Source organism: Penicillium arizonense, assembly GCF_001773325.1.
Source record: "Penicillium arizonense strain CBS 141311 chromosome Unknown PENARI_contig016, whole genome shotgun sequence".
NCBI classification, from domain to species: domain Eukaryota; kingdom Fungi; phylum Ascomycota; class Eurotiomycetes; order Eurotiales; family Aspergillaceae; genus Penicillium; species Penicillium arizonense.
The window spans coordinates 13,798-39,663 of record NW_019173293.1 but is presented as its reverse complement, the minus strand read 5'-3'; the positions used below and the strand labels follow the sequence as shown (position 1 = coordinate 39,663).

At 49.7% G+C, this 25,866-nt stretch overlaps 8 protein-coding genes across 8 annotated transcripts; 4 read left to right on the top strand and 4 right to left on the bottom strand.

Moving 5' to 3' along the window:
* Positions 1-131: 131 nt before the first annotated feature.
* PENARI_c016G07980 (uncharacterized protein) lies at positions 132-1,986 on the bottom strand (the record flags this gene model as incomplete). Its single annotated transcript, XM_022634115.1, has 8 exons — positions 132-495; positions 554-737; positions 789-903; positions 959-1,101; positions 1,159-1,284; positions 1,340-1,433; positions 1,489-1,750; positions 1,808-1,986. The coding sequence occupies 8 exons, from the start codon at positions 1,984-1,986 to the stop codon at positions 132-134; spliced, it is 1,467 nt and encodes a 488-aa protein (XP_022486179.1).
* An 868-nt stretch (positions 1,987-2,854) lies between these two features.
* PENARI_c016G04540 (ketopantoate reductase family protein) lies at positions 2,855-4,027 on the top strand (the record flags this gene model as incomplete). Its single annotated transcript, XM_022634034.1, has 3 exons — positions 2,855-3,053; positions 3,116-3,751; positions 3,837-4,027. The coding sequence occupies 3 exons, from the start codon at positions 2,855-2,857 to the stop codon at positions 4,025-4,027; spliced, it is 1,026 nt and encodes a 341-aa protein (XP_022486103.1).
* Positions 4,028-6,152: 2,125 nt separating this feature from the next.
* On the top strand, positions 6,153-11,028 carry PENARI_c016G09905 (uncharacterized protein; the record flags this gene model as incomplete). The annotated part of the gene is made up of 9 exons (XM_022634151.1): positions 6,153-6,225; positions 6,275-8,285; positions 8,347-8,730; positions 8,933-9,042; positions 9,177-9,455; positions 9,512-9,902; positions 9,957-10,084; positions 10,132-10,174; positions 10,230-11,028. 9 exons carry the CDS (start codon positions 6,153-6,155, stop codon positions 11,026-11,028), a joined length of 4,218 nt encoding a protein of 1,405 aa, XP_022486130.1.
* Positions 11,029-11,856: 828 nt separating this feature from the next.
* PENARI_c016G02735 (uncharacterized protein) lies at positions 11,857-13,797 on the top strand (the record flags this gene model as incomplete). Its single annotated transcript, XM_022633992.1, has 7 exons — positions 11,857-11,989; positions 12,121-12,288; positions 12,390-12,651; positions 12,703-12,972; positions 13,035-13,342; positions 13,393-13,623; positions 13,673-13,797. 7 exons carry the CDS (start codon positions 11,857-11,859, stop codon positions 13,795-13,797), a joined length of 1,497 nt encoding a protein of 498 aa, XP_022486050.1.
* Positions 13,798-15,002: 1,205 nt separating this feature from the next.
* PENARI_c016G02570 (uncharacterized protein) lies at positions 15,003-15,520 on the bottom strand (the record flags this gene model as incomplete). Its single annotated transcript, XM_022633987.1, has 3 exons — positions 15,003-15,273; positions 15,354-15,434; positions 15,504-15,520. The coding sequence occupies 3 exons, from the start codon at positions 15,518-15,520 to the stop codon at positions 15,003-15,005; spliced, it is 369 nt and encodes a 122-aa protein (XP_022486142.1).
* A 1,037-nt stretch (positions 15,521-16,557) lies between these two features.
* PENARI_c016G03867 (uncharacterized protein) lies at positions 16,558-18,079 on the bottom strand (the record flags this gene model as incomplete). The annotated part of the gene is made up of 3 exons (XM_022634015.1): positions 16,558-16,673; positions 16,731-17,045; positions 17,947-18,079. The coding sequence occupies 3 exons, from the start codon at positions 18,077-18,079 to the stop codon at positions 16,558-16,560; spliced, it is 564 nt and encodes a 187-aa protein (XP_022485944.1).
* Positions 18,080-19,800: 1,721 nt separating this feature from the next.
* On the top strand, positions 19,801-20,388 carry PENARI_c016G08136 (uncharacterized protein; the record flags this gene model as incomplete). Its single annotated transcript, XM_022634118.1, has 1 exon — positions 19,801-20,388. The coding sequence occupies one exon, from the start codon at positions 19,801-19,803 to the stop codon at positions 20,386-20,388; it is 588 nt and encodes a 195-aa protein (XP_022486106.1).
* Positions 20,389-20,712: 324 nt separating this feature from the next.
* PENARI_c016G04694 (uncharacterized protein) lies at positions 20,713-25,222 on the bottom strand (the record flags this gene model as incomplete). The annotated part of the gene is made up of 5 exons (XM_022634042.1): positions 20,713-21,091; positions 21,148-21,311; positions 21,365-22,275; positions 22,328-22,652; positions 22,709-25,222. 5 exons carry the CDS (start codon positions 25,220-25,222, stop codon positions 20,713-20,715), a joined length of 4,293 nt encoding a protein of 1,430 aa, XP_022486132.1.
* Between the last annotated feature and the right edge of the window lie 644 nt (positions 25,223-25,866).

Below are 25,866 nucleotides of genomic sequence, written 5' to 3'. Positions count from 1 at the left end.
ACATAGATTCTGCTGGATGGTAGGCTGTGCTATAAGTGAGTTGACTGTATATTCAAAATGGAAATCATGGAGTGCAGAAGCTGCCCTTATAAACGACCTCGACCATACAATCCTTAGTCATCTCAGATGGCTTACTTCTGATCCTTGGCAGGTATACCCTTAATCACCACGGCATTCCCTGCGTCGATGTCCGTGCTATATGGAGTCTCTGGCACCATTCGGATCAGGAGTACCATGCAGGGAACAGTAATAATCAAGATGGCAAAGTTGACATAGAATGGTATTATAGGGTCGGCTTTAGAGGTCGAGTTAATGGCGTACGAGACAGCCTGGCCCGCCGTTTCGAATGCACGGAACAAGCCACCCGTTCGGGAGGAAGATCCGATGTCAGTAGAGAAAGTGCCAAGGATCCAGTACAAACAGAGTTGAGTCCAATAGCCGGTTACGAAGATGATCAGATACGGAACGTAAGCCACAGCCCATCTTCCGCTATCTCTTTGCAGCCAAATACGTTAGTATCCGAAGACCACGGAGCATGCGAATGAAAACTTACTGTTCATAATCTAGTCCCAGTGTCGCCGCCCCAAACCGGCTGTATTCTATGCCGATCCAGATGAAGCAGGCGGCCTGAGGAATGGCCCAGAGGGCGAAAGCAACCCATGCCCGCTTAGGTTGGGACCAGCGCGAGAGGTCCAACAGCTTCCCATAGGCGATGACTATCGGGATGGTGACCGATGCTAAAATACGGATTAGAAGCTTTTACCGATTTTGGCATCAAAGGTACTAACGGATAATCAGAGACGACAAGGCGCGCGCTCGCACTGAGAAGTGTAGCGAGAGGTATGTGCCCATGGTTCCGCCGTAGAAGAACGAGTAGAAAGCTGGCAAGAAAAGAAGCCATGTCTGAGGTTCCGCATTAGTCACTGGCTGGAGGAATTCTTCATACTAGTATACTAACCTTTCTGCGCTGTAGATGCTTGAATAGGGCAGCAAATTCCTGCTTCCAGCTGATGCTACTGGACATGGCAATTTTGGAACCATCGCGACGTCGAACACGCTGGGTTGGTGACAGAAGGAAAGTCCAGATCACGCCAGTACATTCTGCGTATTCCCACGTTCAGCAGCTACATCATTGACATGTATGCACAGAGAACTCACCGAATCCCACAAAAATAAGGTACGTAGACCACGCAATGCCTCCTTCGGAAGATTTGGAGTAGTTCGTGGAAAAGTTAATTGCACCGCCCATGACGCTGCCCGAGCTTCGCATGGCAGACCATATACCTAAGCCAAATCGTGAGCATCCATGTCTCGTCCGTAAGGATCGGGGGTTACTTACCCAAATAGAAACCCCTGTCATCTTGCTTCGGGTATGACAGCATTGCCGTCGTCTCAGCGACGTAGAGGAAGGCCGAAGTGAATCCCCCGAGCAGCTATAAAATTGTTAGGCCGAGAAACGCCTTGGAGAGCAGCATGAGTTATTCTCACCTTTGAGAAGAGCAGGTACCAATCTACACTGTACTTTGCACTGACGTAGTAAGAAGACCCTGTAAGAGGCATCGTCACCGCAGCAATCATGCAGGACCACTTGATACCAAACTTGTTTATCAATGGGCCTCCGAAGAGAGCTATCAAACACGAAGCCGCGTAGTCGAGCGAGTTCGCCAAGTTGCCCAGATATGGGGTGGAGAGACCGCCACCTCCGAGGTTGGATATTGCGTCGGACATGGCTGGGCCAACGAACGAGAGGCTATGTACAAAGTTATTCTATGAGCATTATTCTGAAGATAGTAAGATGTGGACTTACGCTCCGAACAGAATCATCTGGAACAGGACACCCCTGTAAACTTTTGTAGATGTTGAAGCGTGTAAATACGCATCGTCAAGCCCATCAGTCTGATCTCTATCGTCAGTATGGCTGGTGATGTTGGCGAGTTCGAGGGATGGAGAGGCTTTGCTGTCATCATTTACCGCTGAGTTTGCCATGGTGAGCGACGGCGAATATCAGGGATATGAATGGACAAACAATAATTCACAGATATCGAGTAGCTATATTTATACCACTGAGGGGACGGTCATAAGCCGCTTGTATGTTGCTATGTCTGTCGGCACATGCCAAGTAGTCGACCTTTATGTGGCTGCTCTACCAGCTCAACCGACATCAGTGAAAGATAGCGGTTTCTGGTTGATAGACACCACCTTATCTAGATTACTATGCCTGGGACCTGAAGCCTAGGGCGATGCATCCGGCCCTCTCTGGGAGGCATCAACGTGTGCGATTGTCTTATCTGCACCGGCTGTTGAAATATGCAATTACTCGCAGGTACACCTGTATCCGGCTCTACATACTGTACTCCATGGGTAAATCATCATTAGTACCGACTTTCATCTCGTTCAGTGAGAATCTGAGCTGGGGGATGAGAGTGGGTTACTTCCAATCTGACCTAGATAGGAAATTTCATTCCGGTCACAAACCGGAGATAGGCCGGCTTCTTAAGATTGGGGGAAAGAGGGGTTGTGCTGATCGCCAAGCCAACTATGAGTTCATCCAGCGTGTTCACTGGTTACAGCTCCGCACCAATTTTCGAACTGTTCGAAGCTCATGAATTCCGGCGAATCGAATTAAATTTGACCTCGATCTTGTAGCAATAAACTTGATAAGGTCGAGTACGGACTGGGGAAAGCCCCCTCGATCATTATCAGAGATATGGGTTACCAAAATAGTTTCCGTGTGTCTGGAACGCGAGCGTTCGAGTTTAACATTGGTTTAGATGAAACAATAGGGCTTATATTGCACCCATATCCTCTGCTTGTCTTCCTCAAGGAAAACCATAGTTGCTACATATAACTTACAATGAGATCAGTCAACAAGTCCAGCATTCTGGTGGTTGGATTAGGGGGAATCGGCACGATCACAGCATACAATTTGGAGATAGGGGGTCTCGCAGCAGTGACAGGAGTGCTAAGGTCAAATTATGACTTGGTCAGCGAACAAGGATTCAAGATATCGTCATGCGACCATGGAGAAATCTCCGGCTGGAGGCCAACATCCAGTAAGTAACGAGCGATGCCTAATATTCCAATAGCTGCATTGAGGCTGACAAACCCCGAATAGTCTCCAAGAGCGTGCTAAATGTACAGGATGGCTCAGTTACTCCATTTGACTTTGTCGTTGTCTGTACGAAGAATATTCCCGACATTCCTCCAACAGTGGCTGAAATCATAGCGCCTGCAATCACCGCCGGCCACACGAATATCGTCCTGGTTCAGAATGGTATCAATATCGAGAAGCCTATCATCGCCCGTTTCCCTTCCAATGTGGTTATATCGGGTATCTCGCGCATGAACTCGTCCGAGCTTAAGCCCGGCGAAATCTTCCACCAGGACCATGATACCTTGATTATTGGCGCATTCAGAAACCCAAATGTACAGCGTGATTGCGAGCTCACGGCTGCGAAAGAGTTTACCACTCTCTATAGCGCGAGCGGGAAGGCAACGGCACAATATACCGAGGAAGTAGAATTCATGAGATGGCGCAAATTGGTTTATAACGCATCGTACAATTCTCTTTGCGCCATTACTGGAATGGATACTTCCAAAATTCGCTTCTCCGGTTCCGCTATATCGGAGCTTCTGCTCCCCATCATGCTTGAAGTCAAAAGCGTTGCTCGGTCTGCGGGTCACAAGCTGTCTCCGAGCCAGGAAGATGACTCATTGAACGGCGATGCACTCGATGCGTATTTCAGACCAAGTATGCAGCAGGATATTGAAAAGGCAAGTCTCACATAACAACTTCGATTGATCTCATTCTGACGCTTTTAAGGGTAATTTTATAGAAATGGAAATCATTGTCGGGGAGGTTGTTAGGGAAGCACACGCACTAGGCGTGCCTGTACCGACGCTGGCGTATACTTACTCCCTGTTGAAAGTGTTGCAGTTCAAAATCAAGGCTCAACGAAACCTGGTGACCCTGCCCCCAAAGAAAGATTACGGAAACGAATCGACGAAGTTGAAGCTGTCTCCTTAAGATAAGTCTATCAAATTAATAGAATTTTTCTTTCCTCTACCATAATTCAGGTTCTCAAGTAATGAAAAGCACTTTAAAGGATCGAAAGGAGAGGTTTTGAAGGTGACAGGCATGATACTCCTCGTTGACTCCATCCACAAATGTGAAGAGACAACTCCTGTATGCGTCGCCGGCGAGCCTGTGTCTTGAAAGGCTAGTACAGAAAGGTCGAGTCCTGTTGGGACGGAACGATAGAGACAATTCGCCAGGAAGACCTTCATATATCCCCCGAACAATACCACTCATCACTTGGATCACTGCCAGTTTCTGAGAGGGGCAATATACCCGACTGTTCATTCGACAAGGATGTATTCTGGATGATGTAAGCTCTTCTCCGGGCCTTTTGCTGGGAGCAACCGGACGTGACGGCTAATTTACACTCAAATGCAACCAAGTCATTATATATCCAATTCTGTGTCACCAAAACGTCAATGCTGGGAATCCTTCCGCCGCCGTTCGGTTTGTGACTCCTTAGTATCGTCTTGCACTAAATGTCCTGCAGCTGAAAGGATTTGCATGAACTGGCATGGAAGACGAGATAGAAACGTAAGGCGCATGTTATGTGGACTGGTGCAATACTGTTAAACAGTATGCCTCAACCACCCCCGCGCCCCCACAACCCACCTCCCCCTCCCAAGAGCCCCGCAGCCATAGCAGCGTTAGAATTAGGATAATACCTGACGACACTACTTTTAAGAAACAATTACCCTCCTATCCCATGGGGGTGGCTGTAGTCTACTAGACTACAGTTTAGGGTCTTCCCTTCAATATGGGACAAAAAAGTGGGGTCCGCTAGACTATAGGTTCTTTTTCTCGTTAGACTACTAAGGTCTTGTAAAGTAAGAAGGGTTCTGGTGTTTACAAGATAGAGCCTGTCAGCTAACGTAATTCACTACCGAGCCGGCCACACCCCCGAGCCGGCCACCCCAGAACACCATAGTTAAGGCGATAGATTACTGTGCTATATCCTGACAACAGGGGCTTATATATTTTTCATACTTTAGGATCATGTACTAGGTACATAGTCTAGCTCTTCTACAAGGTTTAGGGAATTTTTATAATAGGGTATTCAAGATATATATCTCTACAGCAAAAGTAGCTAAATTACAGCGTAATTTATGGTATCATTGTTATCCAGCTTTTTGATTCGCTTGAAAATCCTAGACATGATATGATATGCTTATCGATATATGCATACAACTAATTAATCAAAATGAAGTTATAGTTGTTAAGATATAAGTTTATCAAAAACTGCCTTTAACTATGGTGTTCTGGGGTGGCCGGCTCGGGGGTGTGGCCGGCTCGGTAGTGAATTACGTTAGGTAAGATGAAGATGCCTGAGGAGCAAGTGGTATTGGAGGAATACAGAGACTGATTCTTGGAGAACCTCAGGGTTCTCCTGGGAGGGCTATTTAACATAGAGAGTAGCGTTGCGGTGAGCCAACGCTGAAGTGTCGACACCTGTACGATGTCGATCCTCTGTGGTTGCGAGAGATCAATGCAAGATTCCTGCAGACTCCGTGACAGTAACACCTAGGTGAATACCTTGAAACGACCATAAATTAAATAAAATAGATAAAAATAAATGAGTTAAAGATTCATAATCTATAGACATAAATACTATAGGGAAAGATGTAAAAAATCCGAGCAATGCTTATATAAGCGTACCATAAAGGCCGGGTTTTGACTACTAGAGCTCCTATTGATCGCACTCCTCTAAGTAATCCTAATTCTAAATCGCTTAGTTTACCGTACGAGCGTTTACTAAACTAATTACCTCCCCGATAGAGCGCGCGGATAGGGCTATAGGGGAGATGCGGGGATCCTCGCGGGTCCCCACCAAGCCGGGGAGTCTCCGCCGTCAACACGTCGCTGGGTGTCTCGGGATGTCGGATGTCGGGACTCAGGGGAATAGCGTCCAGAGGTCCCATCGAAACATGGGTTCGACGTAAAAAGATCGACGCGGTGAACTGCGCAGGCATTTATATGTAATCGCTGCATAGTCTGCTTCTGTTCGCTCTGCGTAGAGGTCACAGGCATAGCTTACTTTCTTTATTGACATTGTTTCTTTTTCCAAGTGTTCATTATGCCGGAGATATTCGATGTAGAGCATGTTCTAGCGAACATCAGCGAGCAGGACAAGATCGCTCTTTTATCCGGTAACAGAGACGATTGATCGTTGGGGACGTCATCCACTAACAAAAGCAGGAATTGATTTCTGGCACACACATCCTATCCCCAAATTCAACGTCCCCTCAATCCGCGCCACCGACGGTCCCAATGGTATCCGGGGCACGAAATTCTTTGCCGGCATCCCCGCCGCATGTTTGCCTTGCGGCACAGCTCTGGGCGCCACCTGGGACCGAGATCTGATATTCCAAGCCGGGAAGCTGTTGGGTGACGAGTGCATTGCGAAAGGGGCGCATTGTTGGCTGGGTCCGACAATCAACATGCAACGCGCTCCCCTCGGTGGCCGCGGGTTCGAATCGTTTGCGGAAGATCCGCATCTCTCAGGCATTCTGGCCAAATCAATCATCCTCGGATGCGAAAGCAAAGGGATCATATCCACGGTGAAGCATTTCGTGGGCAACGACCAGGAACATGAACGTCGGGCGGTGGATGTCCTCGTCACCCAGCGAGCCTTGCGCGAGATCTACCTACGACCCTTCCAGATTGTGGCGAGAGATGCGAAGCCTGGCGCGCTCATGACCTCGTATAATAAGATCAATGGGAAGCATGTGGTAGAAGATGCGCGCATGCTCAATCTGATCCGCGAGGAGTGGAAGTGGAATCCGCTGGTTATGAGCGATTGGTACGGGACCTACACAACCATCGACTCCATGAATGCGGGCCTTGACCTGGAAATGCCGGGGGTGTCCAGATATCGGGGAAAGTTTATCGAGTCCGCCGTGCAGGCTCGACTGATCAAGCAATCGACTATTGATGCACGAGCGCGAAGGGTGTTGGAATTCGTGAAGCAAGCGAGTCAGGTCCAAGTGTCAGAAGTGGAGCGAGGACGGGATTTCCCAGAGGATAGAGCACTGAATCGCAAAATCTGTGCGAACAGCATCGTCCTTCTCAAGAACGAAGGCATCTTGCCCCTTCCAAGGGAGATCAAAAAGATCGCCCTAATCGGATCTCACATGAAGACTCCCGCAATATCGGGTGGTGGCAGTGCGTCACTTGAGCCATATTATTCTGTCTCGTTATACGACGCCTGCAGGGAAGCCCTTCCTAACGCGGAGGTGCTCTATAAAGCGGGCGCATACGTCCATAAGATGCTCCCCGTGATAAACCGTCTGCTGAGCAATGCTGTCATTCAATTCTACAACGAGCCGATGGGCAAGGAACGACGTTTAATCAGCACTGAGCCTGTATCGACGACGGCCTTCCAGCTCATGGACTACTATGCTCCCGGCCTCAACCGAGGGCTCTTCTGGGCCACACTGATTGGCGACTTCACGCCCGACGCCTCCGGGCTTTGGGACTTTGGCCTGAGTGTCTTTGGTGCCGCAAATCTCTACATTGACGATGAGCTCGTGATAGATAACACCACGAGCCAGACGCGCGGGACGGCATTTTTCGGCAAAGGTACCGTTGAGGAGCTAGGATCGAAGGAATTAGTTGCTGGGACTATATACAAAATTCGGATTGAGTTCGGCTCTGCCAACACTACCCCAACGAAAACGGTGGGAACGGTGAATTTCGGTGGCGGCGCCGCAAATCTGGGGGCCTGTCTACGGATGAACCGGGATGAAATGATCGAGAATGCCGTGGAAGCTGCCGCAGAGGCCGACTACACCATTCTTTGCACCGGGCTCAACAAAGACTGGGAATCTGAAGGGTTCGATCGCACGCATATGGATCTGCCAGCGGGAGTTGACCGGTTGATCTCGAAGGTGTTGAAGGCCGCCGCAGATAAGACCGTCATCGTCAATCAGTCCGGTACACCAGTTACCATGCCGTGGGCCGATCAGGCCCGGTGCATCCTGCAGGCCTGGTACGGAGGTAACGAGACGGGTCATGGAATTGCCGATGTCATCTTCGGAGAGGTCAATCCATGCGCAAAGCTGCCCTTGTCCTGGCCTGTGGATGTGAAACACAACCCGGCCTACCTGAACTACGCCAGCGTGGGTGGCCGAGTGCTCTACGGCGAGGACATCTATGGGGGTTATCGATTTTACGAGAGGACCGGACGAGAAGTCCTCTTTCCATTTGGGTGAGTTGGTTCCTTCGTCTCCTAGTCTCATCTAACCATATCTCATCTAAACGTATTGTAGTCACGGCCTGTCATACACGACCTTCAAGATCTCACCGAGTGTTACCGTCGCCCCGGAGATCTTCAACATGGACCGTCCTGCGGTCGCCACCGTACAAATCAAAAACAAGGGCAAACTGGCGGGCGCCCAGGTTCTCCAACTGTACATCTCTGCCCCCGAATCCCCAACACCACGCCCAAGCAAGGAGCTGCACGGTTTCGAAAAAGTATTCCTGCAGCCTGGGGAAGAAAGAACGGTTGACATCCAGCTGGACCGATATGCGACCAGCTTCTGGGACGAGATCGAGGACATGTGGAAGAGCGAGCAAGGGACGTATGAAGTGTTGATTGGAACCTCTAGCCAGGAAGTGGTGGCCCGGGGCAAATTCCAAGTGGATCGCACCACGTATTGGCGGGGACTTTAAGGGTTCATCCGGCTTTGGCTGGGTGAATTTCCCGGCTAAATGAGGTCTTGGCTTGCTTGGAGGGGTGATTCAGCCATCCTTCGCCTAGCCCATCACCAGTCACCGACATCGTCGTTTTTCTTTTGGCCTTTTACCAACATATCTTTCTCTGAGTATCCCGTGTCCGACTGCAGGAATCCCCAGCAGGAGGAATGGACCCTTCGTCGACTGCGCGACCTCGCAAGAATACTCGGGTGCTCACCGCATGCGATGCCTGTCGTCTCAGCAAGACTCGATGCGATTCAGCACGGCCAGTATGTGCCAAATGTATCCAGCGGGGTGTAGCTTGCGAGTATCCGGAGACGGACGCCATCTCAGTGTCGGTTCCCATAGAGCTTTTTCCATTAGCTGAGGCATCTAATGACCACCAATTCTATCTAAAGTCTAGATACATGGGGCGCAAGAATCCTAGACGCAGTAGAACGTCAAGAGCGGCTTCTGTCAGAGAGGCTGTCTTTGAACTGGGGGCCTCCTCTTTTATCGCAGCAGGCGTCGCCATGCCCAGTGGACGAAGTAGATCCCGAGTCAATCTCGCGCAACGATGCGCCCAAGACACCTATTACCGGGTCGGACATGATTCTCAGCTGGCCTATTTTTCCGAAAGAGAAGCCTGTATCGACTTTTCCAATGGCAGCGTATTCCGAGAAGCCAGATCGCTTTCAGACGGGTATGGTCTTTTCGACCCATCATATCCCAGAATCGGATACTAATGGGCGGTTACAGCTCTACCAAGCTTAGATCCCCAAAGGCTCCTCGAACTGCGCGAGATTTTCAGGACCAAGATCTGGACCAAGAACCCAATCGTTGACCCGGACCAGCTGGACTTTCATATCGCTCGAGTGCTGGAAAATGGCATTGACTGGTCCGCCTCGTCGTGCTTGGTGCTACTTATCTTTGCGCTTGCGGCCATCTGGGGGAATTATCCCGATGACGAAACCCGCGAGGTCTCGTACAATGAACCATCATTCAGTCCACCGGTCACTTACGTGACGATGTCGGTTCCGGAGCACCGAATGAAGGAATCGTTGACCTTCCTCTCCATGGCGCGTAAGCGCATCTCCACTGCGTATCTCGACGATACCTTAGTGGGAGTGCAGTGTCTCTGTTTATTCGGGTAAGTTCCTTCTTCTCAACTGCTCCGAGATACGAATGTCTAACTCCCGCGTAGAATTTGGTATCAGTATAACGTCGAGCCGATTCCGGGCTGGAAAATGTTCCGGACAGCATCCATGCTGTGGCAAACGTATCGTTTGAAGCACCGCGAGGGGAAGATGATTAGAAGTGCGCAGGAAGAGAGTGGGTGATTTAATCTCTCCATTGTGGATATGCCTAACTCCCCCCAGGTCTGGAGCAGCGACTCTACTGGACATGCTTAAAATCCGAATGGTATAACATACACAACACACCTCAAATCCTCACACAATTGGCTGACATATAATAGTGAGGTTCGATATGAACTGACGGATCTCCCGCCATGTGACCTCAGCCTCTCCGACTTTCCTTATTCTCTCCCGAGCTTCCCCACGAGACATCCATCTACCGACGCCCCTGGGTGGATTTTTTCCAGTCCCTCGTCCACAGACCTCGAAGCAGCATCTTCCTACTATTACCTGGCCGAGATCTTCTTGCGCAGGCTTCTCAACCGGGCCCGCAATGCGGTCCGTGTGATCTCCCCGGATATCGACCTGCCGAGCATCAAGGTTCTGGCAGAGACTCTGACGCAGCTGGAAGGTCAACTCCAGCAGTGGGTAGACTGTCTTCCACATACACTTCGGTTCAACATGCCTCTCGAATCCGCCCCTGCACCGAAGGAGAGTGAGCTCATGAAGCTAAGCCGTGAGCGATACGTCGAGGTGCGCGAACTGCTCTGCCGCGCGTATCTATACCTGTGCATCCATGTACCGCTCGACCCAGGGATGGCGGTGCTGTATGGGGTCAGAGCGAGCGAGGCGCTACTTTTGGCAGTTTATCGCATCCAGACCGAGGTGCCATTCTTCCGGCATCCGGGGTCATGGGGAGGATGTCGAGTCCGGTTCAATCATGCGCTTTGCCTGATTGCGGGATTTCGCGCAAAGCTGACGCAGCGCCCCTCGGCAGAATATGTGAGCATTCCTCCCGACTGGGCGGACTGTGTGCGTGTGGTGATTGAGCGGTTGAAGATCTGGGGCGAGGAGGGCGGCGGGATCAAGGAGTTAAGTGTGCTGCTGGAGTGGCTGATGCATGGCAATTTGGAATTGTAGAACAAAACACAAGACGTGCATCTGGTTGCAACGGATCGCAGGATTTCTGTACATGCTAGTACTGAAGGACCAATTGAACGAGTTGATTGAAGAACTACCCTGGAGATCGCTGTTGAGAGCCTCATAGCCTGAGAGGCTAGTACTAGCGTGTTACAACGCGAGTATTCCGAGATGACCCAGTTTACCTTACAAAAACATATGAAAGACGTCGGGAGTGGGTAGTCGCTGAATCAGCAAGTTCTTAGTGGTAGAATACCACCTCTTAGCTCGACAGTTTGTCTCAGCCAAATTACTCCGTACAGGAGAGCTGCTACAGCTCCGTTTCTCTTCGAGTATTTATCCGCAACGCATCTCCCACACTAGCGAACTAGCGGCGACCGTCGTCTTACTCTTGGCCCGAGGGTCTCGGGGAGACTCCGCGAAGTCCCTATGGCCTTCTATATAAGGTAAGATGCAGTGCCAAGACTCTCGTGGGATTGGCGGCGAGCTTGCAAGCCAGAATCCTGGCCTTCTTTCCCCCCAACCCCACCCCACCGGCCTCCAGTTACCCCGTGGGGTGATGAAACTATAATCCCCCCAGCGGGGATCGTACCCGGATTGTCTTCATCGATACGATAGAATGAAGCCCTCCAGCCCGCCTGTGCATAACCTGATGGGTCAGACGGATCATGACTGTTTGGGACTGGGCCAACGTGCCGGGCCGGGGGGCCTCGCGCTGGGTAAAGAGCATAGAACGGACAGGATATATAATCATTATTTGCTCCCGGCGAGTCTTCAGGGGTCCACGGATCAGCACTGTTGTGATCACCCGAACATTAGCCTTTCAACATGGTCGTGGTTGGAAAACAGCGCGAGGAGAATGTTGCCGAGCCTGTGTTGACTAACTTGCTGGCCGATGACCGTACGCCTTGGTACAAGAAGCCGAATCTGAGGCGACTCTATTTCATCCTGTTTCCTGCGTGTATGGGTATCGAGATCACGTCGGGATTCGACTCGCAGATTATCAACACGGTCCAGATTGTGTATACTTGGAACAAGTGCATGTCTTCTCGATCCATGATGAGCTCTGCAGGAGACTAACGGCGCGATTAGATTTCGGTCATGCAACCGGGAACATCGTGGATGGACGCCACGAGTACGCGATCGAAGCGAACCTCAAGGGCTTTCTGGGTGCTGCATACTCCCTCGGAGCTATTATCTCCCTGCCTTTTGTCCCATACCTCAACCAGCGAGTCGGAAGACGATGGACGATCATGTTCGGTTCATGCATGAGCTTGGTCGGGGCCCTCATCCAGGGCTTCTCCAATGGAGGCATTCATACCTTTCCTTATCCTTTCTGTGACATCTCTGACGGTTCCCAGTGGCCATGTACATTGTCGCGCGTATCCTTCTAGGATTCGGAATCCCGTTCTGCATCGTCGCAGGGTCGTCTTTGCTGGGAGAGCTGGGTTACCCCAAGGAACGACCGATTCTCACCTCGCTGTTCAACTCCTCCTACTTCATCGGCCAGGTCATCGCGGCAGCCGTGGGCCTGGGGACGGTGACCATTTCGTCCAACTGGGCATGGCGAATCCCATCTCTGCTTCAGATTGCGCCAGCCACGGTCCAGATCGTGACGGTGATGTAGGACGCTCCCCGCCGCTATCCCGACTGCTCTCACTAATACACGCCCAGGTTCCTCCCCGAGAGTCCCCGATACCTGATCAGCAAAGACCGCTACGATGACGCCTTCGACATCCTCACCAAGTACCACGCGGAGGGCGACCGCAGCTCGGTCATTGTCAAGGCCGAACTGGCGCAGATCGAACGCACCATCAAGATGGAGCTCGAAGAGTCAAAACAATCCTGGTGGGACATGTTCCGCACGGCTGGTATGCGTCGTCGACTGTTCATCTCCGCTTTTCTCGGCCTGTTCACGCAGTGGTCCGGCAACACGCTCATTTCGTAAGCATCCGCCTGTGGCATCTGCCCTATATGCCTTTCGCCTTCGCTGATCCATGTGATAGGTACTATCTTAGCGACCTCCTGAACATGGTAGGTATCACCGATGGCGTGACCAAGTCCAAGATCAACATCGGCATCGCCTGCTGGGGTCTCGTCTGTGGCACTGCGCTGGCACTGACGGCGCCGCGCTTTAAGCGTCGGCCGATGTACCTGACCTGCGCAAGCTGCCTGCTGTGTGTGTACATCGCATGGACCATCTCCATGGAGCGCTTCATGAGCACCAAGGCTCAATCCGCAGCCATTCTGACCATCTTCTTCATTTTCGCCTACTCGCCCGCCTACAACCTCGGCTATAACGCCCTAACCTACAGTGCGTGTCCCTTCCGTTTTATAACTTGTGTATATACTGACATGAACAAGCGTATCTGGTCGAGCTGTTCCCTTACGTCGGCCGGTCACGCGGTCTCGCCTGGTTCCAGTTCTATGGCCGCGGCGCAGGCTTCTTTGCCACCTACGTGAACCCGGTTGGTCTGGCGCGCATCGCCTGGAAGTGGCTGCTGGTGTACTGCTGCTGGTTGGTATTTGAGCTACTGTTTATCTACTTCTTCTTCCCCGAAACTGCGGGCCGCACTCTTGAGGAGCTGTCGTTCTGTAAGTGGTCTTCCTGTTCTGCTGCAAGAGACAGAGCTAACGTAAGCAGTGTTCGAGGACAAAGACAAGGCCAATGAGGTCGCTGCAGCCGTTCACAAACAGCTTGATGAGGACGACGAGAAGAAAAAGGTCACGGCACATGTGGACGTCCAAGAGACCAAGAATGCTGTTTGATGGTGTCATGATGGCTCTTATATAAAAATGGTAGGATGAACGTGTGGGACAAAGTACTAGGTAGTCTATGTTAATTCTACGTAATTACATCCTGTAACGCCACCACCACTGCCCTATCTCACAGGGGTGGCTGTAGTCTACTAGAACTACAGGTTAGGGTCTTCCTATCCTTTGAGTTAATTGGACATTAACTTCTGTCCATTGTGCCGGGCAAAATCTCAGAAATCTCCAACGAGCAAAGTTGCTGCTGCAAAATAACAACTAGAATATGAGGACCAGTGGGATTGGCGCCGAAATTGACCGCTTTTGAAGCCAGAAACGGCTGCCTTTACGCCCGTAACTTTGGACGTCCAGCCGCCGGGGAAAGTGCGAATAGCATGCAGAGTTCAGTCGGGTTATATCGAGCTATAGAGGGAGATGGTATAGTGATAAGCAATTCTTTAATTTAATATTTTACTTTTGCTTTTTTATATTGTGAATTGTGTAGGATTTCGGAATAGGAAGCCCCTTCCTTGATGATATACCACTAAGGAAAGAATTCTATTTCTGCCTGGAACGAGGCGATCTTAGCATGGTACTGAATGGAAAATGCGAGTACTGCAGGACTCGTGATAACAAAAACCTATAGAGGGGTATATGTACAGTCTAACTCAGATATATTGACGTTGAAGTTTATGCTAGAAAGACTGAGAGCGGCGATAAATCATAACACAGTCGCCCTAGGTCCCTTCTCTAACTCGTAGAGATCCCCACGCAAGCTTTATGCCTTGTGGCCATATACACCTTTCTCAGTAACACTATTCGGATCGCCATTTAGATAGCTTGGCCTCGCTCTCCAAATCTCCATTTAGTGAACTATTATCTGCCGCTATTGATAAGGTTGCTAAAGATGCTATCTTTCCGATTACTCAGAACTGTAGGCTTGTCCATCTCTACTACCTTTCCCCGATCTAGACCGATAATCAAATCGTAACTCAAAAGAGTGTGGACACGATGTGCAACCGTAAGCACTGTACATGCACGAATGGGATCCTGTTGCAAAAGGCCTTGCACCCGGGCGTCAGTTTTCGTGTCGACGCTGCTGGTGCCTTCATCAATCAACAAGATCCTAGCGTTGCTTGCTTGTATTTCCAACATTGCACGAGCAAATTGTAGCAGTTGTTGCTCGCCTCGGGATAGCGATGGAGTGTCGTTTATCTCGGCATCTAGCCCACCTCTTTCGAGTAGTACGCCGTCCCAGATCCCAACTCGGTCGAGAGCCGCGATGATTTCTCTCCATCCGGGAGGATTCCGGTGGGATCTAGATTGAATCTGACTGTACAGCCAATCATGATGAATGGCTTTTGGGAGACAGTGACAAGTCTTTCGCGGACTATATCAGGGGAGACAGTAGTGAGGTCAATGTCGTCGATAACAATTGACCCGCGGATCAGGGTGAGCATGCCCAATAATGATGATAGTAAAGAGCTCTTTCGACTGATTTATTGCGCGGTGGAAAGTTAGCATGGACTAGTAATCCTAACGCTGAATATGACTCTGAAGGCGATGATACTTACCTCCCAGTACGCCCGTAGATACCGATTTTCTGTCCTGGCAAAAGTTTCAGAGAGACATTGCTTAGTACTGCTACTCCAGGACTTTTCGTGGTTTGTTAATAATGCGAACCAAATGTGGTGATGGTTTTGTACATGCTGCGAAGTACGTACTTGTATTGTGCAGCCATGTCCGAGAGCTCAATAGCTCCCTGACTTGGCCAGTCAATGGGAACTTCTACCCGCTCAGTTGAGACTTCACGTGGTACTTGAAGTTCAAAATCTTTGGTGCGCAAAATTGAGCCAAGGGATATCTCCAACTGTGTCCAACCCGATATGAGAGATGAAAGACTACCACTGAAAGCTTCACGAAGAAAGGTCAGCTGGGTAATTATATACCGGTCAGGACCTTCAAGGGGCAGTATCAGAAAAGTTAAGTTCATAAGGAATACATACCAAGAATGCTGTTGAGCGATACTCCAAGCAATCCAACACTCGTTGTATGCCTCAAAGACACTACTAAGCTGACGACGATGAGGTCTAGGACCAAAGTGAGCCAGCGCTGAATACAATGAAGCATATAATACGTGCGCTGGGTAGCATCCAGCAATTTTGAATTAGCAATTCGAAAGTCTGCTTCCCAGCCAAATGCCTGAATTGTAGAAAGACCCTCGATAGTGTCATGAAGATGGGAGTACAACGGATTCCTGCTTTCCAGGTCCAGTAAACGAAGTTGTCGCGATGTTTTCAGATAGAAATGCTGTAAGAGAAAGAGGGAGATGATCAGGAATGGCTTAGTACTTCGACCCGGTTGCAATTAGGGCAGCATTGGCAATTGACGAAAAGAGATCTATATCCATCAGCCATAAGATCAATGATTAGCAAGCGATACTGGTTAGAAAATCTTTCCAAAGTTTGAGTAGAATGGCGGGGGTCTTACTTGAGACGGTGATTAAGATGCCAAAAGGCAAATCGCTTTCTATCAAGGTCATATCCTGGCTGAATCAGTTCAGTATTGACCCGATGTCAACAGTAACTAGAAATTGAGGGGTAGCCCCTGAGGTGTCAGCAGTTGACTGATGTGCGAGAAAAGAGAATTGAAAGTACATCATGACAGTCTTCAGCACGACATAATGAAGCCGACGCGCTATTGAGGGTGAGACCAAAATAGGGATAGCCCTATAATTTTGATAGGAGTGAGCCCTCATGTATTATGAGACAGAGTGCTTTACCAGACATAACCACCATTGCTGACAGTGTTGAAAAAGGCAAGGAAGAAATACACCGAGACATAGAGTGCCTTTTGGCCTCCACCACGATCAGCCCATCGCTTAAGACAAATTTCTAGTAGAAAGCTGATGTTAGTGATATCGGAATTAGCACAAGTGAAAGTCTACGTACGACTACACGTGTTAGAGAAGACATTCATTGTCCCGAAAAAGACAAATATCGCAGCGTTCGTCCACCCAACGTAGCGCAGATAATACGCATAAACAGCAGAGTCCCCGGCTGCCCTCCTGAGATCGTGAATCTTATTCGCCTTGGAGATCAAGGCGGCTTTATCTTCTATCGCCAACTCCGGGAATTCTTTCGACTCCTCAGCTTCCACAGCGTCAGACCTTATTTCTTGATAGACATTCACCACGCAGGGCTCTTCCTGACCAAGACGCCCATCTGAAAGGAAATAAGTTCGATCTGCATCAGGCATCTGCTCCACTACTAGGTTGTTAGCTCATAATAGGGGACAAAACAAACCTTGGAGGGGGTCCTACTCTCATGTGTCACCAAAACAATGGTCGATTTTGCTTTTCGGAGCAGTCCATCAACACCCAAAAAAAGCGCTATGATATTACCTTTGGTTTTCCGGTCCAGTGCACTGAATATGTCATCTAACAGCAAAAGCTTCTTGCGAACATATACCGCTCGAGCAAGAGCGATCCGATGCATTTGACCACCGCTCAGTATATGACCAGATCCGTGTCCAATTCGCGTAGCTGTCTCCCTCGCGAAGGAGAGCCAGGTCCGAATTGAGGTCACATGCGTGAAGAACAGCCTCGTACCACTTTTTATCAATTGCGCCCTCCCTTATTGGAGCCGCTGAGAAGGATCCATAGATTATATTACGGATGGTGCCACTTGGGGCCCACGGTGTTTGAGCGCAAAAAGCCGGTTGTCGAATGGTCACTGTCATTGATCCTGTCTCGCAAAACTGTTTGGCCAAGTATAGCCCGAAGCAGCATCGATTTTCCTGACCCAACTGGCCCTTGGATAATGACCAGTGCTCCGAGAGGAACTTCTAAATTAACATCTCTCAAACCAATTTTTGCCGATGAGGATGGGCGAATGCTGAGATTTTTCATTGAGATGACAGGGGTTTGAAGGTCGGTTGTGTCTGGTGGGCCCTTGAAAGACATGTATTGCATTTCGGCGATGTGCGGAGATGCATCAACTTCCGTTTCTCTCGTGCGATAAAGGCCCTCCGTTGTGTGTTGAGGACTGGTATCCAGTAAAAGAAATGCTTGTATTCTATCAAAGGATCCCGACGAAGCCGCTATGGAAGGAATCGCACTTAATAGCTTCGAGGCCGGGTTAGTCAAAAGAGTTATAATGGACAGACTGCTGAACGCCTTGGTAGCTTTCAGCTCCTTTCCTTGAGCAGCATAGACGACGAAGGTCAAAGCTGGAGCTAAGGCCCAAGGCAGATTCTGGATCATATTCTTCCAGACCACACTCCATCGGTACGTGGCCATTTGATGGGTTTCTTCGGTCCTTTTTCTCTGTACAAGCCGAAAAAAAGGTTTGAGATAAAACCCTAAAACCCTAAGGCCTCCTCGATATTCAGCGAAAGAATGATTGTCCTAGGCTCAATTCGCATTACATGGATCTGAATATCTCCATTGAGCACAGGCAGTGGATCAAATTGAATGGAGAAAAGGTTCTCTGGCTTCCTACCGAGGTCCGGCCTATGTGCTCTGCGACCAAGCGTGGTGCACTTGCTTTAGGACACAAATCAGGACGGATTCCCTTCCTCAAGTTTCGTGTGTGAATTGTGTAAATTATCCCCATTCTCCGTTTTCTTTGTGTGTCCAATTTAGAAGCTTATAAAGGTCATCGTCTGCTCAGAGACGTTGACATCGTCGCTTAGACTGAAACTATGAAGCCCCTTTCGTATTCCGAGAGTCGTTCCTTTCTTTTTTAACAAATTGAGTTGAGTACATAATAAAGCTTGATTGAATGAAATGATAGTAAAGTAACGCGTTTGAACTATTTACTATTCCTATGTTCTGCACTCGGTTTATTGAGCTAGCGTCTTGGAAGTGGGGCCCAGAATGCAGGCAAGAGTGTGAAACGGTGAAGCTGGTTTTGCACTTTCCTGTACCCCGATGAGGTACGGCATCAACAAAGCCTTATTAGGTGCAATGTGTGGTTATTTTTACTAGAAAGCTGAGACTGAATTGTGATCAATGCGGAGTTGCTGCTTCAAAGCGTTTTGTTCTGTGACCGACTTAATCGCACTTTAACTGCTATATGACGTTAAATGACAGCGTTTAGGAATCTCACCTACGTCTATTGTGGTCCGAGGATTAAAAAAGATCAGAAAAGCCCACATAGAGCGGAACATCACCAAAGGTTTACCTGTCTATATGTATTGCACTGTTCTTGATCTTAAGCGGCGGGTTCAAGTTAATCATTAGAAGCGAGCATCTGAGCCTTTGGTCTCTGGCCAATATAGAAAAGCACTAGTGTCTTGGCAGTGGCGCTCGGAAATAGAAAGTGATTGTCCAGGGTGGAAGCTGTTTTCGCTAGTGACTGTAACTCCATATAGTTCATGTGTTATTATGTCCTATACAGTCATTAGCGAAATCTGCTTCCACCCTGAACACTCAATAGTATTATCACTGCCCCACTGCCAAGACATTAGCGGGTAGTTTTTACTCGACGCTCATTTCCAGATAAACGGCATTCATGAAAATGACAATACTAACCTACCACAATACGCGAAGCTTACAATACAAATGACTAGCTCGTACAACTTGTAAGAATCCCCTACGTAGATGAATTAGTCGGGCGGACGTCCAGTATAACCAAAGACAGAAATGCCGCTTACTAACCACGCGATGGAGAGAGAAGAGACTGAGACTGAAAAGAACAATCAAATTCTTGCCGTGAAATCGATTTTATTTCGGGTCTTACAGCAATATTCGAAATCAGTTTACCCCATACTCTCTCACGAATTATTTCCCGAACCCTGACTTGAAACACGCTAGTCTACATATGGGTTGGCTGCAGATCCCGCGCTTCCAAGAATAGAAGTTGTATTTTATGTGACGCTCACAGAACCTGTCTTGGCGTATTTTACACGAAACTGCAATACGCCTGCTCCCTACCCTGCCCTCCTGTGGTGCTGTTAACTTTACGTCCTGTGAAGACCTCTTGTCTCTGGAGCGAGTCTCAAGTTGCACCACGCAACATGGCGCCGAGACTCCCTCTATCCAAGCTACACCTCATCCGCGATATGATAGAGAGCCAGTCACTCACAACCTCTCAGATGGCCGAAGAAGCTGACTGCAGCAAGCCTACGATCAAAAATATTAGCAGAAACTTACAGCAGTTCGGAAGCGTCCACGCCCCTCCAACCAGAGTAGGCCGGAGATGCACCGTAACACCGTTGATGTTAGAAGCGCTCTGCGACCATCTGCTCGAAAAATCCGGTCTAGGAAACGCCGTCGATCATCCCGGCCTACGGCTCCGCCTCAGCGATTTCACCTACAAGGAACTTGCCCAGAAGAAGATGGGAGATGAAGATACGGATATATACATCTCTGGGATACAACTCTGTCAATATCTAGATGCGGCGGATAACAAAGTAGAGCGAGCACTGGGCGAGCGATCCCTTGCTAAGGTGGTTAAAAGGCGGAAACGGTCGGAAACACCTCCTGAAGATATTAGGGCAGGTGATGAAGCAAGGTGTGCCGAGCAAGAGGAGAGAGCAGCGAAGCGCGCGGATCATGACATGGATTACAAGGAGAAATCATCAACCAAGAGCCTCTCAGACTAGATTACAAAATATGTTCCGCTCTGCCGATGTGCTGGAAGGACAGGAGGCGAACCCAGGCAGCTCGCGCCCAACAGATCACCAGTCACCATAGCTAGGAAGCTTTGAGAATGCAATATGGCCTTAATTACCCAATGAAACTATTACAACAGTCTAAGCTTGGCGCAAGTGCGCAATTTTATGATCTAGGATTTGAATCTTCCTTTGTGCAGCTTCAATACCACACCTGAAGCTAACACGTATGCGCTCAACTTCGCACTCCGTCTTTACTCTTCTTCGAGTAGGGTATCTTGCCAATCTTTCACTCTTCCAACAAACACCATTCGTCTACGCAGACGCCCTCTTCGTCGCCTTGGTTCGCAACTTCATCATCAAGAACACCAGGGCGTAGAACACTCCAGCCCACAATACAACCAGCCCCGCATTCCTCCAGCCGTAGTACTCTTCGTTCAAGTTGAGTGTCTTCAAGTAGTCTTGTCCAGTAGTGTATCGGCACACCTCGCAGTTCTCCGTAGCGCCTGGGTTCAGAAGGTTCGTGCCACGTCCCATGCCTTGCTGATAGGTGGAGAGATAGTCGCCACATGTCTCGTTCGCAGGAGGATTGAAGACCGCGAGCTCACCCCGTTCGCAAGTGATATCGACGGAGAAGGTGGTGAAGGTGAGGAAGGCGCCGAAGAGGTAGTTGAAGGGATCGAGGTAGTAGATCCTAAAATGTGATGTTAGCATTGGTCTCGTGGGTGTTGATAATGGTATGAGGCTTACCAGTATCTCCAGAACGCCGTGATCTGGGAGTAAGGAACGAAGACACCGCAGAATGATACGAGGGTAGTGATGACCAGCGGGTTGACGAGAGATGCAAAGGTCGCGTTGGGAGCGTACGCGGCGATCGATTGTCCAATACCGGTATACAACATCTCGTAAAACATCTAGACGGTTTGTTAGTTGGAGCGAGGAGTCAACCAAAGAAGAGAGAACTTACTGCGACGAAGAATGTGCTGCCTGCCCACTTGGTATCATTTGGCAATCCAGCAGTCCAGTACCAACACACAAAGTACAACACACCGCAGACGACCAGGTAGGGCAGCTCAGAAACGATCAAGCCAGTGACGAATGGCACCCAGTGGTAGGTCTTACTCTTCTTCTCGCGCGTCTCATACACGTTGCGACGATCGATGAAGATAGGCTGAAGCTGGGAGATGAGACCGGGGGCGACAAACAGGAAACTGAAGACCGTGAAGAGGCGTTGCTGGAGATCGCTGACACTGTTACCAATCGACCAGAACGAAAAGCCGTTGTAAAGAGACAGGAGTATATGCAAGATGAGCTTGTTGTTGATGTACTCGGTGTTGCGGAACAAGGAGATGTTCATGCGGTGCGTGACAAGCTTTACCTGCTCCCACATGGGCGCTGCGAATTGATGGCCATCGTCGACAGTTCCAGGCGGTTTGGCGGCAGCATCGGCGACAAGAGTGTCAAGCTCTTGAGTGATCTTCTCGTGTTCTGGCGAGTTGAGCCAGACTTGGTTCCAGTCCTTGCCCTTAGAAAGACTTCCTGATACGACTTCAATCATGTGCTCAGCAGGGTTGGCCTCTCGGGGGCACGGTGCGCCATGACCAGCGAAGTATTTCTTGACGGTCCTTGCATGATGGCCGATATCGCCAAAGTATACGGTCTTGCCACCCTTCGCCAGTAGGAGGAGGGTGTCGAATTGGGCAAAGAGGTCGGCCGATGGCTGATGAATCGTGACGAGGACAGCTTGTCCGACTTCCGCGAGTTTGCGCAAGAAGCGTACCGTGTTGTTTGCAGCTTGGCCATCGAGACCAGAAGTAGGTTCGTCGAGGAAGATCAAAATACTGGGCTTAGCCACGAGCTCAACACCAATTGTGAGACCTGATAAGTTGTTAGTGTCTGTCTCGACTCTGTTCGATGGATTCAGACTTACGCTTGCGCTGTTCGACAGAAAGACCGGCACCAGGGCGACCGATGAGGGTGTGCTCGAGATCTTCCAACTGTAGAAGCTTGACGATCGTGTCCACATAGCGGAGCTTCTCCTCGCGGGGAATTTCACGATTCTGACGAAGAAGAGCAGAGAATTCCAAAGCCTCGCGTACCGTGGACAATGACTCGTGGACATCCATCTGTTCGACGTAGCCAGCAGATCGTTGGAAGGACACAGGGAGCGGGCGACCATCGACTAGAACGGAGCCATGAATAGTACCATCAGTCTTGCGTTGAGCTAGAACGTCGAGCAGTGTAGTCTTTCCGGCCTGAGTGAAAATGTTAGCATATATCCATCTGTCAATCGCATTGCTAGTGCACTTACACCTGAAGATCCCATAAGAGCACCGAGCGTACCGGGCTTGACAAATCCTTGAACGTTGTCGAGAAGAAGACGATCGCCATGCGGCGTCTTGACGGTGTAAGTCAGATTCTTCCAGGTAAAGACCGATGTATTGTTGACGAGCTGGTCGTCGATGGTTGCGTCAGACTTCTCGGAATCGGAGCCGGAGTTCTCGGATGGCTTCTCGACAGCCTGGGATTCCTCATCCGCAACCACGGCCTTAGGTACCTTCTTCTGCTTCTCACGGGGGATGAGGAGGCCGCGACCACCTTCGCCCATCTGCTTCCACCTGGAAGTGAAGAAGACGGTCATTGCCACGAAGAAAACGTACCAGGCGCAGAGAATGCCAAAGTTGCGCCAAAGGTTGCTGTGACTGAAGGACATCGAAGCCAGGTATTGGTCACCAGTAACGCTGGTTGCTCCAGGGGGCGCACCACGGACGCCGGTACATGCTTGTCCGCCCCCTGTTTCGGGGCTGTATCCTTCGCCATTTGGAACCAGGAATGGGCCCACACAAGGAATCACCTGGTCGTGGAACTCGTTCGCGAGCAATGCTTCGAACGCGTAGGCCATGGGGTCGATCCAGAAGAACCAAACGAACCAAGGGTGCATGTCGGGCTTGGGAATCATGTATCCTGCATATGTGAAGGCAGCGACGATGGTGAATCCAGAAGCTTTAGTTGCTGCGTCGAAATTCGGGAAAGCGGCACCGATGAACCTGAACAGCTGTGTCATAGCCAGGGCCGAGATCAAGTTGATGAGCCAGAAGATGAAGAAAGCCTGGGCAGTGTACTGGAATCCAGTCATGAAGTACAGCACAATTCCGAAGTGCGAGATTTGGAAGAGCATGATCGGGATGTCGGTAATGACCTGGGCGAAGACAAAGGCAGATGGATGGTGGAGAGCGAAGTCTCGGTGTTTGGCTAAAACAGGTCGGCCAACGAACGAATCCGTAACCTCGGCGAGAGCGATGAAGGTAGGATATAGTAGAGAGAAGAAGAGTGAGCCTCCTTTGATAAACAAGCCCGCCGTGTTGTCCGGAGCATTGTAGAACAGTGAGCCACCGATCAACGCCTGAACGATAGTTGTGGCTTGCTTGATAAACAGAGTTTGCTTGTCGCCCCAGAGGATCTGAAATTGGCGTATGGTAGCCGTCTGCACCTGATGGAAATATCCTGCGGACTCCGCAGCTTTCTTTGGGAGGTTCTTGTGCTTGTCTTGAGCCTCCTGTTCCTTGAAGTCCGCCGTATTCTGCTGAGCTTCGGGGCTATTGGGGTAGTCAAGCTCGGCCATCATCCTTGGCTTGATGGGCGAGTTGTTATAAGCAGCGAGCAGCTCCTCTGTTGATCGAGGAAACCGGTCCTCAAAGTCTGGGGCAATTGTGCGTACATCAGGCGCCGATACGCTCGTGAGGAAATCTGACTTGTTGGCTGCAGGGTCGCATAGGAAGCCAAGATCCTCCATGTATGGCACAGCTTCATCTCGAGGTCCGTAAAAGATCTGCTTGCCGTTGTCGAGAATCAGAATCTTGTCGAACTGCTCGTAGATGCCATTACCAGCTTGGTACAGACTGGCAATTGTAGTGAGACCAAGAATATCTGTCATGGCGCGCATGGCTTTCGTCCAATCTAGCGCAGTGCTCGCGTCGAGACCACGAGTGGAGTTATCCCAGGAGAAGACGCTGCCTCTAGTCGCAAGGCATTCGAGAATGGACACTCGCTTGCGCTCGCCACCCGAAACACCACGAATGAACTCATCTCCGACCTTGGTATCCTTTGTGTGTGTGATACCGAGAGACTTCAAGAGAAATTCTTTGTATATTTGGGCGTACTCCTCCTCGTTCTTGATGTCCGGTGGCAGGTGGAAGGGCACCTTCAAACGTGTGGCGAAGTCGATGGTGTCATCAACTGAAAGAGCTGGAAAGAAGATCTCCTCTTCTGTGTTCATGATGATCTGACCACGATATTGTTTGGCTTCTTGACTAGTCATGGAACCGAACGAGACGTCGCCAGTAATCTCTGCGAAGCCATTTCTGTGGTTTGATAGAATGCTAAGCAGTGTTGTGCATCCGGCTCCTGGATTTCCAAGAACAAGCAACATCTCACCGGGTTTGACAAATCCAGAAGAGTTGTCGATAATAGTCTTCAGGGGTGGGCTCTTACTGCCCTTCCCGAATGGGTTGAATTGAGAGAGAACATTTTCGTTGTAAAGCGCATCACTGCTGATGCCCTTTACTGTGAGGTTCCGCCATGTCACACCCAGCTTCTTCGATTTCCCACCGTTAGTCTCGTTACGTTGTCGTATTTGTAGTATATCTGGAGTGATGGGCCATTGTGAGATGTCCCGGGGGTCGGTCTTTTGGCCAGATTCGTCGTCTGACTGCTCCGCGCTGGAGTTGACGATAGGGTCCGCCATTGGGGAGGGAGATCGTCCGGAGGGCTTTCCGAGCGAACTCGCCTGGTACATCGCTTTCTCGGAGTCGCGATTGACCTCCATGTTGTAGTTCTTCGGATTCGCTAATTTGTCAGACTTTGACAGCAGAAGAACTTCGATGGGAAAAAGCGCTGGAGATCAGACGACTGGAGTTGCCGGTGGGAGAGTAGCAACATCACGCACAAGATATAAGAACAATAAAGTAATGAGATATATGACCATAACTTAACTTCTGATTAATAATCCGACTCAAGGCCCGGAGCCCAAAGAAGCCCCCTGTGTCATCCCTTATTATTTGTGCTGAACGAAGAGCATGGGACATCTTTCGACGGATGGGGTGATTAGTGAACATCTCGTGTATTAAGATTTTTAGGATCCTAACAGTCAGTTCAACCGTCTTTGTTGAATCATCAGGCATGTCCGCTCGGAGTGATTACTATACATTCCTAGCTCTAGTTAAGTAACTAACTCACTAACTCATTACGGAGTAGATGCAATGACTAGCCAGGCTTGATTGCTGGAGCCCATTTGGGCGGGTCTAACCTTATAATCCCTAGCCCCGTGGATCGACAGTTGATCCGACTAATCAATCACATTCATTGCGAGCTACGATGGTCGAACGACTAGAAATTAACTCAGTGCGTTAATGAAGATCGACTGAACCCACTTATCCTCAATGGTCATACTCATCTTTCTTCCATGGGAAT